A 14,085-nucleotide genomic window follows, 5' to 3' on the forward strand; every position below is an offset into this window, starting at 1 on the left:
ACTCTGCGGGTGGGAGAGGCGCTGCTGGGGAGATACAGAGAGACCGGAGGATAGAAAGAAAAGATGGGGGAGAGAGAGGAGGGGGAGAGAGAGAGAAAAGGGGGAGAGTGAGTTGGGGAAAAGAGAGAGAGAGAGAAGGAGAGAGATGGGGAGAGAGAGAGAGAAGAGGGGAGCGAGAGAGAAGGGGAAGAGAGAGAAAGAGAAGAGAGAAATAGGGGGAGAGAAGAGAGAGAGGGGAGAGAATGAGAAGGGGGAGAGAGAGAGGATAGAGAGAAGAGGGGGGAGAGAGAGAGAAGAGGGGAGAGAGAGAGAGAGAGGGGAGAGGAGAGAGAGAAGAGGGGAGAGAGAGAGAGAGAGGGGAGAGGAGAGAGAGAAGAGGGGAGAGAGAGAGAGAGGGGAGAGGAGAGAGAGAAGAGGGGAGAGAGTGAGTTGGGGAAAAGAGAGAGAGAAGGAGAGAGATGGGGAGAGAGATAAGGAGAAGAGGGGGGAGAGAGGAGAGAGAGAGAGAAGAGAGAAATGGGGAAGAGAGAGGGGGAGAGAAGAGGGGAGAGAGAGAAGAGGGAGGAGAGAGAGAAGAGGGCAGAGAGAGAGAAGAGGGGAGAGAGAGAGAGGAGGAGAGAGAGAAGAGGGGAGAGAGAGAGAGAGAGGGGAGAGGAGAGAGAGAAGAGGGGAGAGGAGAGAGAGAAGAGGGGAGAGAGAGAGAGGGGAGAGGAGAGAGAAGAGGGGAGGGGAGAGTAGATAGATAGAGATGTATATATAATGATTAGTAGTATATAGTGTATAATAGATCTGGCCGGAGAGGGATATTTATATACAGACATCTCTCTCCCTCTAGGACCTGATAAAGCTCGGAGCGGACTGATCTATATGACATTATCTGTGTATGGATTTGCTGTCTCTTCTTCCATAGAACATCTCCCCGGATGATGGGAGGGCGGCGCACACACATATATTCCTCTTCTGGTGTCTTTCTTCTGAATCAGATTTCAGCTCCATAGATAAGACAGAGATCTATAATTCCACAATGTGTTCCTGCCTCCTCGGAGACCCTCAGTGCTGAGTCCTAGATTCTGACCCATATACAGAGCGCTCTGTGCGTAGAACGCGTCAGCCTTTTGTGTCTCCTCCCAGAACTTTTGTCTTGGTGCCGATAACAGATAATCTGATGTATTTTATAGAGATAATACTTCTTCCCGCATCCCATCTCCACATCGATTTTCTGTCTAAAAATATGAGCAGTGACTTCACTGATGGGCCGTTGCAATGCTCTGCAGATCTCTAGAGAGGTCAGTGGTAGAATAGTCTGCAGAATATATCAATATGTATCTGTCAGGGAGGAGATAGGACGGAGCAATGCTCTGCAGATCTCTAGCGGGGTCAGGGATGGAATAATCTGCAGAATATATCAATATGTATCTGTCAGGGGGGGGAGATGGGACGGAGCAATGTTCTGCAGATCTCTAGAGGGGACAGTGGTGGAATAATCTGCAGAATATAACAATATGTATCTGTCAGGAGGGAGATGGGATGGAGCAATGCTCTGCAGATCTCTAGAGAATTCAGTGATGGAATAGTCTGCAGAATATATCAATATGTATCGGTCAGGAGGGAGATGGGAGGGAGCAATGATGAGAGCGCGGTGGGCGGAGTTTGTACGACACGAGACAGCCGCTGATGTGGAAGTCATTTGGGGATTTTCCGATCCTCGGAGAGGCCGCAGAGACTTCTGGGAAATGGGCGATTGATGAAGGTGACGCAGGTCTCCCCGCTGTGAGCGCGAATTATAAGATGAAGATCGCTGTGCCGGACGGAAGGAACAAATCTCATTTCCTCTCCTGATAATTAAGACGCCGGAACGGATGGTCGGCCAATATCAGAGATTCATTATAACGGAGCGCGCCGCTCATCGTATATCACACGTCTCCTCTATACAATTATATCCCAGACACATATATGACATCATCTCATCATCACACTCCATAGCATCAGTCATGTGACCGACATTTCTACACCTCATTGGATGCAGCAGAAAAGATACTGTCATTTATTTATAAAGTAACTATCATGATCTTCCCATATAATATATCTTGTATTTGGAGGGCGGTGATGTCACTCCTCTATAATATATCTCATCTTCCTCAGTCTCCCCTCCCCCAGTGATCATTCTGCTGCTGGCAGGAGGAAGCATTTCCTCAGTCTCCCCTCCCCCAGTCATCAGAATGCTGCAGGCAGGAGGAAGCATTTCCTCAGTCTCCCCTCCCCCAGTCATCAGAATGCTGCAGGCAGGAGGAAGCATTCCCTCAGTCTCCCCTCCCCCAGTGCTCAGACTGTACATTATAACTTTGCAGCAGGGGGCTGATCATTTGTGAACACAGCCATGATCTGCACAGTCACCAGGATTTACATGACTGTGTCATCACAGTCCAGATGGTGACCGTGCATGATGCCTGAACAAAGATGGCGTCGTCCTTCTGTAGAGAAAAGCCGGGGGGGTACTGTGATCTCTGTGGACGGGTCACGCTGGGACATCGCAGAGAGTGTATGGAAGGAATATATCAGATGACAGGTCCACTTTAAGACATCCATCAGTGTTAATGGAACGACGTTGATCCTTTGAGGACCGGAAAGCTGTAATTGGCGCTCGTCTCCCCTGACAACGAGCCGCTCTCGCTCCCTGCTCTGCGTCTTTGTCTGTTCCCGGGGATTCTGGGTAATTAAGGTATTGGTGTTTATCTGCGAGGTCGCCGCCAACTTTCCGTTCCACGCCAGACGTCTAATCAAGGCCGAGTGCCGCGTCGCACGTTGTTGTGCAATCACCTCCCAGCATGCTCCTGGAGGACACTTCGCCCGCTTCCCTCCATGCGCTCTGCTGAGGTCCCCGTGCGCCAAGGAGCCATTATCAGCGAGCACTCAGCGGCGCTGCGCCCTCCCCAATCCCGCGCGTTGTGATTTTATAATGCGCTGACCCACTTCAATGTTTGATGTCAGCGGGCTTGTGACGGCGAGCGTGCGTTTTCCTAAAACGTCTCAGCCGCCGAAAGAGCGAATCTGCGAGGGAGGGGCGAAGATCAGAGCGCGGACCGGCTTTTGTGCGTGACGGGTGGGGGGCTCGTCTGCTGACGTCAGGGCCAACAATCCTGGAAGCATCAGAAATAATTGTGTCTCCGGCCAGAAATGTTCATTTTGGATAGAGTGGTTTTTGTTTGTGTCCCCTTGGGAAGTTTTCCCTTCACTTCCTGTCCCGGTGACACAACAGAAAGTGACAAAAAGAGAGGAAATGCCCGCTGAATTGTCACCAGAACAGGTGCATCCAATGGAAGGTTTCCTGTCTCCTCTTGTTGCATTGAACCATGTTGTATGGATGTCGCATCACTTCCTGTTCCAGGGGCAATGGCCCCAAGGACAGAAAGAGAGTAGGGATGAGCTTGGGTTTACAGTAGAACATGAGAAAATGAGTGGGGTCTGAGCTTAGCAGTAGAAGAGGAGTGGGGGTGAGCATGAGCAGTAGTACATGAAAAGGCATGAGCAAGAATATGAGTAGGGATGAGCATGAGCAGAAAAACATGAGTAGGGATTAGCATGAGCAGTAGAACATGAGAAGGGATGAGCATGAGCAGTAGAACATGAGTAGGGATGAGCAATAGAACGTGAGTAGGGATTAGCATGAGCAGTAGAACATGAGTAGGGATGAGCAATAGAACGTGAGTAGGGATTAGCATGAGCAGTAGAACATGAGTAGGGATGAGCAATAGAACGTGAGTAGGGATTAGCATGAGCAGTAGAACATGAGTAGGGAGGAACATGAGCAGTAGAATATGAGAAGGGATGAGCATGAGTAGGGATCAGCATGAACAGTAGAACATGAGTAAAGATGAGCATGAGCAGCAGAATATGAGAAGGGATGAGCATGGGCAGTAAAACATGAGTAGGGATGAGCATGTACAGAAGAACATGAGTAGGGATGAATATGTACAGAAGAACATAAGTAGGGATGAGCATGAACAGAAGAACATGAGTAGGGATGAGCGTGTGCAGAAGAACATTAGTAGGGATGAGCGTGTGCAGAAGAACATTAGTAGGGATGAGGATGTACAGAAGAACATGAGTAGGGATGAGCGTGTGCTGCAGAACATGAGTAGGGATGAGCTCGGGGTAACAGTAGAACATGAGTAGGGATGAGCATGGGCAGTAAAGTATCAGTATGGATGAGCATGAACAGTAGAACATGAGTAGGGATGAGCTCGGGGTCCCAGTAGAACATGAGCTCCTCCCAAACACAGAATAGAGTTCCTTCCATGATGTCCAATCAGCTGTAGACGGAGAATTCCCCACCACAGCTTGACCTAAGCATTGGGGGCGGGGTGAAGTGATGTCATTGACCTTATATGGACAGATGGCTATATTTGGTCAATGCCATTTGCCTAATTTTGCCATATAAGGTCGATGATGTCATCACCAGCATCCCGGCCCTTTGTTTATGGTTAGCCGAGGGGCAGGGAATGCCACTACCTGCTGCTGATTGTGCGGGTGGGCCATGTAACCTCCAAGTTCATCCCTAATAGTGACGGTGGACTCCCCAAAAGCTATGAACCCTGACGAGGGGTTTGTCTCATCCCCCATCATCCAAAAATAAAGGCTGACTCTACCGGGAACCAATGTTTCCATTTTGGGTGGACATCAGTATGAACGTCCTGCCATCTTCCTCTATGTTTTCGTGTAGTTTGTGTCTCTGCCTCGCCCACAGGACTGTCTCTGCCCCGCCCACAGGACTATCTTCAAACTCCTCCCCACCCGAGCAGGCCCCAATATCATTATGGTGACACCACAAATGGGCTCATCACTGGTTCCAACCCGCCTCCCGGCTTCCGGAAAGCACTTTAATATGCCGCTTCTTCCTTCTAGGTGCGGCGATGCGTTCAAGGGGCGCTGTGGTCGGTGCTCCCGGGAAACGCCTACGTAGAAGAAGAAGAGACCAAGCGGAAAGCCGTGGCCAAGAAGAAAAAGTCGGAAGCTTCGTCCAGGCCAGGCGGCTCTCCGAGGAAGACCCAGTCAGATCCCCAACTAGGCTTCTTTTTCCGGGTCACCCCCAGCGGCCAGCGCCAGGCTTCCGATACGGGCGGGAGGAGAGTCCGGGAGAGGAGGCGCCAGAGTTTCGACAGCTCCGTCTACCCGAGCCGGATCCAGGAGGACGCAGACGATGACGTCTTCCATCCCTGAACGTTTACTTCTCACATTCCGCAGTTTCCTGGTTCGGGGCCTGGTGGGCCTGTTGGGAGGCCAGGAAGGCTCGCTGTCACATGACCTCTTTAAAGTGTATCTACAGCCAAAAATTTGGGTGATGAGTTAGAGCCTCTGTTGTGGTTTTATGGGCGTACATGCAAAGTGAGATGATAGATCTTCTGTCATTGGTCTCGTGGATCGAGCTGACTTGCATGGGCGAGGTTGATACTATAAACCAGAACATTCCCAAATGGGGCAGGAGGTGGGGTGGTGTTCTTCAGAAAGGTCAAACTACACAAGGAGCAGTAAGGGAGCCAGACCCATGGTCAATGAGCCCAACGTGATGTTTTATTACATAAGCAATTGTGAGAAAGCCAACGCGTTTCGGGGTTTCAGACAGTCCATTCATCCATTCTTGTGTATTATATGAATTCAAATGTGGCTGGACCCCAATGAATTGTAATAATAGCCTCACATCTCTCTCTCTATTAGCGATGCACCGATACCGGTATTGGTGCCGATACCGAGTATTTGGGTGAGTACCTGTGCTCGCCGAAATGCCCCAGATGCCTAGCCCGATACCTGAACTTCCAGGACCAGGAAGCCGGGCAGCAGTCATTACACGCTGCCCAGCTTCCTGATTTGCCGGGAAGCCTGGAGCTGGCTTCCCGGCCAATCAGGAAGCCGGGCAGCGCGTAATGACTCGTCGCCTGGCTTCCTGATTGGTTGGGAAGCTGGCCATTCAGGAAGCTAGGCGGCAAGTCATTACCAACCCCCGGCTTCCTGATTGGCCGGGAAGCCGGCTCCGTGGTCCCTCCATCAGGAAGCTGTCCAATCAGGAAGCTAGGCGCCAAGTCATTACCCACGCTGGCTGCCTGATTGGCCAGAAAGCCAGCTTCATGCTCCCTTGTCACCTGGTGACGAGGAAGCATGGAGCCGGCTTCCCGGCCAATTAGGAAGACACCGACCACCTACCAAAACATTGCTGGTGACCAAGTACACCCCTTCATGGAAACAGTATTCCCTGATGGCAGTGGCCTCTTTCAGCAGGATAATGCGCCCCGACACACTGCAAAAATGGTCCAATAATGGTTTGAGGAACACAACAAGGAGTTTGAGGTGATGACTTGGCCTCCAAATTCTCCAGATCTCATTCCAATCCAGTATATGTGGAATGTGCTGGAAGAACAAGTCCAATCCAGGGATGCCTCACCTCACAACGTACAGGACTTAAAGGTTCTGCTACTGACGGTGCCCGATACCACAGCATACCATCAGAGGTCTAGTGGAGTCCATGCCTGGACGGCTCATGAAAAGGGGGACCTACTCAATATTAGGGGGGTCATCCAGATACCTCAGCATACCTCCAGAGGTCTATTAGAGTCCATGCCTGGATGGGTCAGGAGAAAGGGGACCTACTCAATATTAGGTTGATCATCCAGATACCACAGCATACCATCAGAGGTCTAGTGGAGTCCATGCCTGGACGGGTCAGGAGAAGGGGGGCCTGCTCAATATTAGGGGGGTCATCCAGATACCTCCTCAGCATACCATCAGAGGTCTAGTGGAGTCCATGCCTGGACGGGTCAGGAAAAGGGGGACCTGCTCAATATTAGAGGGGTCATCCAGATACCACAGCACATCTTCAGTGGTCTAGTGGAGCCCATGCCTGGACGGGTCAGGGAAAGGGGGACCTACTCAATATTAGGGGGGTCATCCAGATACCTCAGCATACCTCCAGAGGTCTATTAGAGTCCATGGCAGGACGGGTCAGGAGAAGGGGGACCTACTCAAGGCAGGTCCCCCTTCTCCTGAGAAGGGGGACCTACTCAAGGGAAGTCATCCAGATACAACAGCACACCTACAGAGGTCTAGTGGAGCCCATGCCTGGACGAGTCAGGAAAAGGGGGACCTGCTCAATATTAGGGGGGTCATCCAGATACCTCAGCATACCTCCAGAGGTCTAGTAAAGTCCATGGCAGGACGGGTCAGGAGAAGGGGGACCTACTCAATATTAGGGGGGTCATCCAGATACCACATCACACCTTCAGCGGTCTAGTGGAGTCCATGCCTGGACGGGTCAGCCCAATATTAGGGGGGGGTAATCCAGATACCACAGCATACCATCAGAGGTCTAGTGGAGTCCATGCCTGGACAAGTCAGGAAAAGGGGGGCCTGCCCAATATTAGGGGGGGTCATCCAGATACCACAGCATACCTCCAGAGGTCTAGTGGGGTCCATGCCTGGATGGGTCAGGAGAAGCGGGGCCTACTCAATATTAGGGGGCTCATCCAGATACCAAAGCAGACCTCCAGAGGTCTAGTGGGGTCCATGCCTGGATGGGTCAGGAGAAGCGGGGCCTACTCAATATTAGGGGGCTCATCCAGATACCACAGCATACCTTCAGAGGTCTAGAGGAGTCCGTGCCTTTACGCGTCAGGAGAAGGGGGACCTACTCAATATTAGGCAGGTGGTTATAATGTTATGGCTGATCAGTATATATCTTATTTATCTCACTTCCTGTTCTGTCTACAGGACAGGAAGTGAAGAGAGTTCTCCCCAAAATAAAACAGATGAAAAATAAGCTTGACCGGCCTCTGTGCTCTCCAGAATTTACATCAAGGACCAGAAAACATTGGCTTTAGATACACTTTAAGGAGGTTGGAAGGTACATAAATGTTTATACAGACGTGTTCTTTATGTTTGTGTCATATATTGGATTATTGTAGCTGAAGTTTATTCTACTTATATTTTGCCTCTCCTGGATCTTCCTCTCCAATCATCAACATGATGATAACACTTTAAATAAACCCTTTCTGTTAAACACATGCATGCTATATTCTTGTGTTCACAAATGCCTGACACAGATCAGCCCCTGCTGCAGCCTCTCACCTGGTGACTGGATACAATGTAGCAAAGGATAAATTGCTTCGTACAGACAGTAATGACAGGTCCACTTTAAGCGTAGACAAATCAGATTTCTACACATGTGCCTGACATTTAAAGGGGGCCGCTGTAACATTGCGGGAGCGCCATTAAAGGAAGGATTTATCATGAAGATGGTTTTTGTCTCGGCAGCTGGGTTATATATGTGTGTCCATTTCAGAGTCATGAGGATGAGGACATTGCGGTCACATACGTGTGCGGTACACCGTGTATGTACGGTGGTAATGAGTCGTGGCGCTTTGTGTGCAGACGCTCACGGAGGTCCCGGGTCTAATCAATAAGCTGATTGTCCTGATTGCTGAGACCCTCAGGAGTCCTCCAACGTCACACACTCCGCTCTGCAGTCCTCCAGCCACTCCACCATCCCCATCATCATGGCGTCAATGTGGTGGTGAGGTCATCGTGTCACTTGTAATATCCCCTCTGTGTCCCCTCTACATACCCCCCCTGTGCCGCTCCAGTCCAGGGGGGTCACAGAGCCCTCAAGGGAAATACAGTTTCCTACATCGAAAAAAATATAGAATAAAAAATTATATATTAAAAAAAATGAATAATGGCATTTATATACATGTGTGTGTATTTACATTACACTTTAAAAAGTAATTGTAAAATAATTAAAATAAATCAAATTATGAATAATTTATATTAAACTATAGTGTAATATATTATAGAGGAAAGGAAATGGTTACAGTCATGGCTCTCCTATAGGAGGATAACCCCCATCGTGGGTGACTCCTCTGTGTTCTTTGCATAATCATTTGTCACATGGCTCTATCTATGACCGGTATAAAACTTTTCTGAAGGAGGGTCAAATCCTCTCTATGGTTACCTGTTGGAGAAGAGTTCACCTCACTTCCTGTCCCAGTGTCCACGCAGGAAGTGAGGGGGGAAATCTCACCCTCTTCCACCTTAACAGAAAGAGGATTAATAGGTTTTGGTCGGAGTTCCACTATTATGACAGGTCCACTTTAAAATTTATAGCCGCCATTGCTGATGCTGGTCTCAGGCTGGAGAGGAAGGAGGTAGATGATGTTGAACGTCCTCCAGGCAGGTTCTATGTGACTTGCTGGACCTTCTAATGTACATAGATGCTCGCAGTGTGCAGTGACATCAGAGGAAGACATTTCAGTCCAGGAGAGGAGGCGGGACAACTATGCAAGGCTGAAGGGAAGGTCAGAGGTCAGGCAGAAGACTGAAGGGAAGGTCGGAGGTCAGGCAGAAGACTGAAGGGAAGGTCGGAGGTCAGGCAGAAGACTGAAGGGAAGGTCGGAGGTCAGGCAGAAGACTGAAGGGAAGGTCGGAGGTCAGGCAGAAGACTGAAGGGAAGGACGGAGTTCAGATATAAAAAAATAAATTCAGATATTAATATATTTAATTTTTTTATTTTCATTCAGAAATGGACTATAAAATAAATACGTCTCCTGTTCTGTAAACAGATCGGCATTAAATAAAACCTCTGTGCGCATATGTACAATGTATACAATATATACAGTCGAGAAGCATCACATTCCTAAGCCCCGCCCACATAGATCCCACCCGATCACATGACACAATGATTCCTATTTAAGATATCTTTATACAATGTATCCAAAACGGCCCTCACCCATATAGTGCAAATACACTTCGGAACTAACAGTGAAAAAGTCTCCATTTTAGGGCCCCGCTCCTAATACCAGAGGATACAGCCAACCAAAGTCAGCAGGCAGAGGAACAACCAGCCCTTTGGAAGAGTCACTTGTCCCGTCGAATTGTGGGAACGGACCATCTGGTGGTTGGGTGGGGGGGGATGTATCAGCTTTAGCATGTGGCCGTGCCCTGTGCTTGCAGAATTGTTCAGTCCAGTGCATAACAATCTGGATTCCACCGAGCCGTGTCCTGCAGAGGCGCCAGATAATGAAAGCCCAAGGCGAGTCCAGGGCACGGGCCGACACCAAGTCCACTTTAAGTTGATAAGTCCTAAAAGTATTAAGTCCAAGCTACTAACCGTTCCATGAACAAGTGTGCCAGTGCAAAACTGCCCGTGGAGGGCCACCGAGGCACCAGGCGGTAATAGCCCTCCAAAAAAATGGGCAACCATCAGCGGGTTTGAGGTGAGCCCGCAACCAAGTCTACTTCAAGTCAATACTGTCACTCAGATGGCCAAAGTTCGGAGTATTAAGTCCAAGCTCCTGGCCGTTCCTTGAACAAGTGCGCCAGTGCAAAGTGGGCTTCAGACCCACGCGGCTAACCGCCACCTAGACATAGACATGACCCTCAAGCAGGTCACATGGCTATTAAGTATAACTGATAGGCCAAAGACGTCGCAGATGAGAAGTCCCGGCCTCACTCTGTCCTCTTGCGCCCGAACACGGCGGACATGCTCCTGACAATGCCCTTGATGCCGGCGTTTTTTTTGTTGGCGCTGCGGTTCTCCCGCACAGACTCCAGGAGCTGGTGGAAGACCACCAGAGAGCCGTGGTAGGTCTCAGCCGCCGAGATCTCGAAGAAGCCGCAGTCAGAGCTGATGGCCAGCATGCGACCCTCCTCGCTGGATACTTCCCGCCGGTGCTGGAGGTCGCGCTTGTTGCCAACGATGATGATGGGCGCCGAGCCCTGGCGCTTTTTGAGCTGGCGGATGCGCTGCAGCTGCTGGCGCACCACGTTGAAGCTATCGCGGTCGCAGATGCTGTAGACGAGGATGAAGCCGTCGGCCCATCGGAGCTGCTCTTCGCAGACACATGTTTGGAGATTGGGGTTCTGTTGAGGAAAGGCAAAAACATTTAAAAAAAAAAGATTATACGGCACCCCATTGATAAATCACAGTAACCGGTAACATGCGGGTAAAAGGGTCACCCCGCCCAAAACAGTCCAATATTATCCCTCTGGGTGGTGAGATCTTGTCCACCCACCCGCCCTAACCATGCCAAGATGCTTATGTATTGAGTAAGGAGTAGACTGCAGGGTGGGCAGGAACTCAAAAACTTTAAGGTGGTCGGGGACACAGGCCTTCAAGATAGGCCGGAATAGAGACCCTCAAGGTGGGCTAGGAACACAGACCCTCAAGGTGGGAAGGGGACACAGACCCTCAAGGCAGGAAGGGGACACAGACCCTCAAGGCGGGACGGGGACACAGACCCTCAAGGCGGGACGGGGACACAGACCCTCAAGGCGGGACGGGGACACAGACCCTCAAGGCGGGACGGGGACACAGACCCTCAAGGTGGGACGGGGACACAGACCCTCAAGGTGGGCAGGGACACAGCCAAGAACATTGACTCACCTGTGGGCAGACAGAGTCCCAGATGCTGAAGAAGGTCTCTCGGCCGTCCACCAAGACGTTATGAGTGTAGATGGACTCTAAAAGACATAACAGAAAACAACTGTTAGGAACGAGGCCAATACTCAATGACAAAATTCACAGATTGGTCAATAAAAATTTAACTTTATAACTAGAAAAGTGGCCACCTGGGAAATGTCAGCAGAGGGGGTGGGGCAAAAAGGGCAGGACCTAAAACCTATGCTGCTTAAGTAGTTCACATGGGGAGGTGCGTGTTGGACTTTTGGCCATGGGTGCTAAACAACCTTGTCCCTGAACTGTGGGCACTGCTATCCTTGAGCTTACCAACCAATCAGGAAACAGGTAAGCAATAATTAGGGGTGGGGGGTGCTACAGTGGATGATGGAATGAGAACCTGCAGCCTTTAATACAGTTCGATTTTGCATATATCTACAAGGAAAGAAGGAAGTCCCCTTTAAATATGTCAATTCTGTCTCTGAATTCAATAAAAAAAATCATCATCAATGAGTGAAAGGAACTCACCGGTGCCCACGTATTCCCCGATGAACCTTCGGGTCAGGAAGCGGACGGTCAGAGCTGAAAAGCAGAAAGGGAAAAGTTTAGATTTTAACGAAATAAATACAAACAAATCATTAGAAACTTTTCAGAACATTGGAGGGCGGGCTCATTCACCTGAAATATACTGCAGCCAATTAGAATCAGTTTACTGCTGGAGATTGTGATTGGCTGAATTCTGGTGGAAATGTCTCTTATAGTCATAAAGAACTTTGTAACATGCATAATATCCATCTATTATATTCTATTCTATTCTGTCTCCAACACCTCACAGTAAAAACATTGATAATACCTAATATAAAGGATCAGTCTACCCAAAAAATGATTATTTTACTAATAGGTGGAGCATGCGGGCAAGCCTCTGTCGTCTCAATATAATATATATATATATATAAATTATATAAATAAAAATGTACATATTATAGAAAAAAATAATGCAGCAGGGATGGTGGGAACACCTCATAATGGGCACAACAGGTGTACAGACCCGGGAACTAAGCATAGGGATGGTGGGAGCTCCTCATAATGGGCACAGCAGGTGTACAGACCCGGGAACTCAGCACAGGGATGGTGGGAGCCTCTCATAATGGGCACAGCAGGTGTACAGACCCGGGAACTCAGCACAGGGATGGTGGGGACACCTCATAATGGGCACAACAGGTGTACAGACCCGGGAACTAAGCATTGGGATGATGGGAGTCCCTCATAATGGGCACATTATGGTACAGAGAGGAGGGTACAGCAGGTGTACAGACCCGGGAACTCAGCACAAGGATGGTGGGAGCTCCTCATAATGGGCACAGAAGGTGTACAGACCCGGGAACTCAGCACAGGGATGGTGTGAACACCTCGTAATGGGCACAGCAGGTGTACAGACCCGGGAACTCAGCACAGGGATGGTGGGAGCCCCTCATAATGGGCACAGCAGGAGCACAGACCCGGGAACTCAGCACAGGGATGGTGGGGGTCCCTCATAATGGGCACAGCAGGTGTACAGACCCGGGAACTCAGCACAGGGATGGTGGGAGTCCCTCATAATGGGCACAGCAGGTGTACAGACCCGGGAACTCAGCACAGGGATGGTGGGAGTCCCTCATAATGGGCACAGCAGGTGTACAGACCCGGGAACTCAGTGTAGGGATGATGGGAACCCCTTATAACTATGTCTAATTAAGGCAGAGATAGTACTGAACCCCCAAACCCACTCTCAGCAGAAGAGCTAACAATCACATAAAAAGCAGCAAACAATAGAAGGAAATATCTTTTTTCAGTTAGCTAAAATCAAATTGATTTTCACTGTCTTCTGAAATGGGAGTGACAGTGTTGGCAGCAGAGCTGACAATCAAAGTGAGCCCTTAAAAATGATAACTGGAATTACGGCAACTAACAGATAACAGAAGAGAGGGAGCTTTTAGGGGGAATATTTATAAAGCAATTAATCTGACATTCCTCAAGCATTCACTGCAGGTGAATCTTCCTGGTGCATGTGTTTTTAAATGACGATAGTTAATTCACCACCAGTGAATGTTTGGTGAAAGTCACCTTCCCTGCTTCATAAAAATCCCCCTTGTAATTTTTTTTAGGTACGTACCAGATTTGCCCACGTTCTCTGCGCCCAGAACCAAAATGTTGGCTTCCACCTTCTGCTGCTGGTGGCCGATCTCGGTCATCTTGGCTTGCTGCTGCTGATGGTGATGATGATGATGATGATGCTGCTGCTGTTGTTGGCTGGTGCGGATTTGAACAACCATTTGTAATCCTGGGACTTGTCACTGAGGGAGACGTATGATGAGGATTCTGAGCTCTGAGCTGGCTGGCAGCTCCCTTTATAGTAGAAGGTAGAGGAGGGAGGGAGCGAGTGACACTGGCAGCAGCCAATCACAGAGGACCTCTCGGGGTGTGAGGCTGACCAGTGGCAGTGAGTTGTCTTCGCAGGGGCCTTTTGATATGCAATGCACTCAATCATCTGTGTCTCATGCTCGGTATCAGGTGAGCGCACAGTTTCATGTGTCTGGGTGGCCAGATTCTCTACAGGAGGATAGGAAATTATTATAGAAAATAACATTTTACTTCTGACTGGAGGTCAG

At 49.5% G+C, this 14,085-nt stretch overlaps 1 protein-coding gene across 1 annotated transcript; it reads right to left on the minus strand.

The window, feature by feature from the left end:
• Positions 1–10,410: 10,410 nt before the first annotated feature.
• On the minus strand, positions 10,411–13,802 carry LOC108795026 (ras-related and estrogen-regulated growth inhibitor-like protein). The gene is made up of 5 exons (XM_018566193.1): positions 13,723–13,802; positions 13,590–13,686; positions 11,966–12,019; positions 11,426–11,502; positions 10,411–10,902 (listed from the first exon to the last, which is right to left on the minus strand). The coding sequence occupies exons 1-5, from the start codon at positions 13,747–13,749 to the stop codon at positions 10,489–10,491; spliced, it is 669 nt and encodes a 222-aa protein (XP_018421695.1). The 5' UTR covers positions 13,750–13,802; the 3' UTR covers positions 10,411–10,488.
• Positions 13,803–14,085: the final 283 nt, after the last annotated feature.

The sequence above is a fragment of the Nanorana parkeri genome, unplaced genomic scaffold, assembly GCF_000935625.1.
Source record: "Nanorana parkeri isolate BGI_ZX_2015 unplaced genomic scaffold, ASM93562v1 scaffold923, whole genome shotgun sequence".
Classification (NCBI taxonomy): domain Eukaryota; kingdom Metazoa; phylum Chordata; class Amphibia; order Anura; family Dicroglossidae; genus Nanorana; species Nanorana parkeri.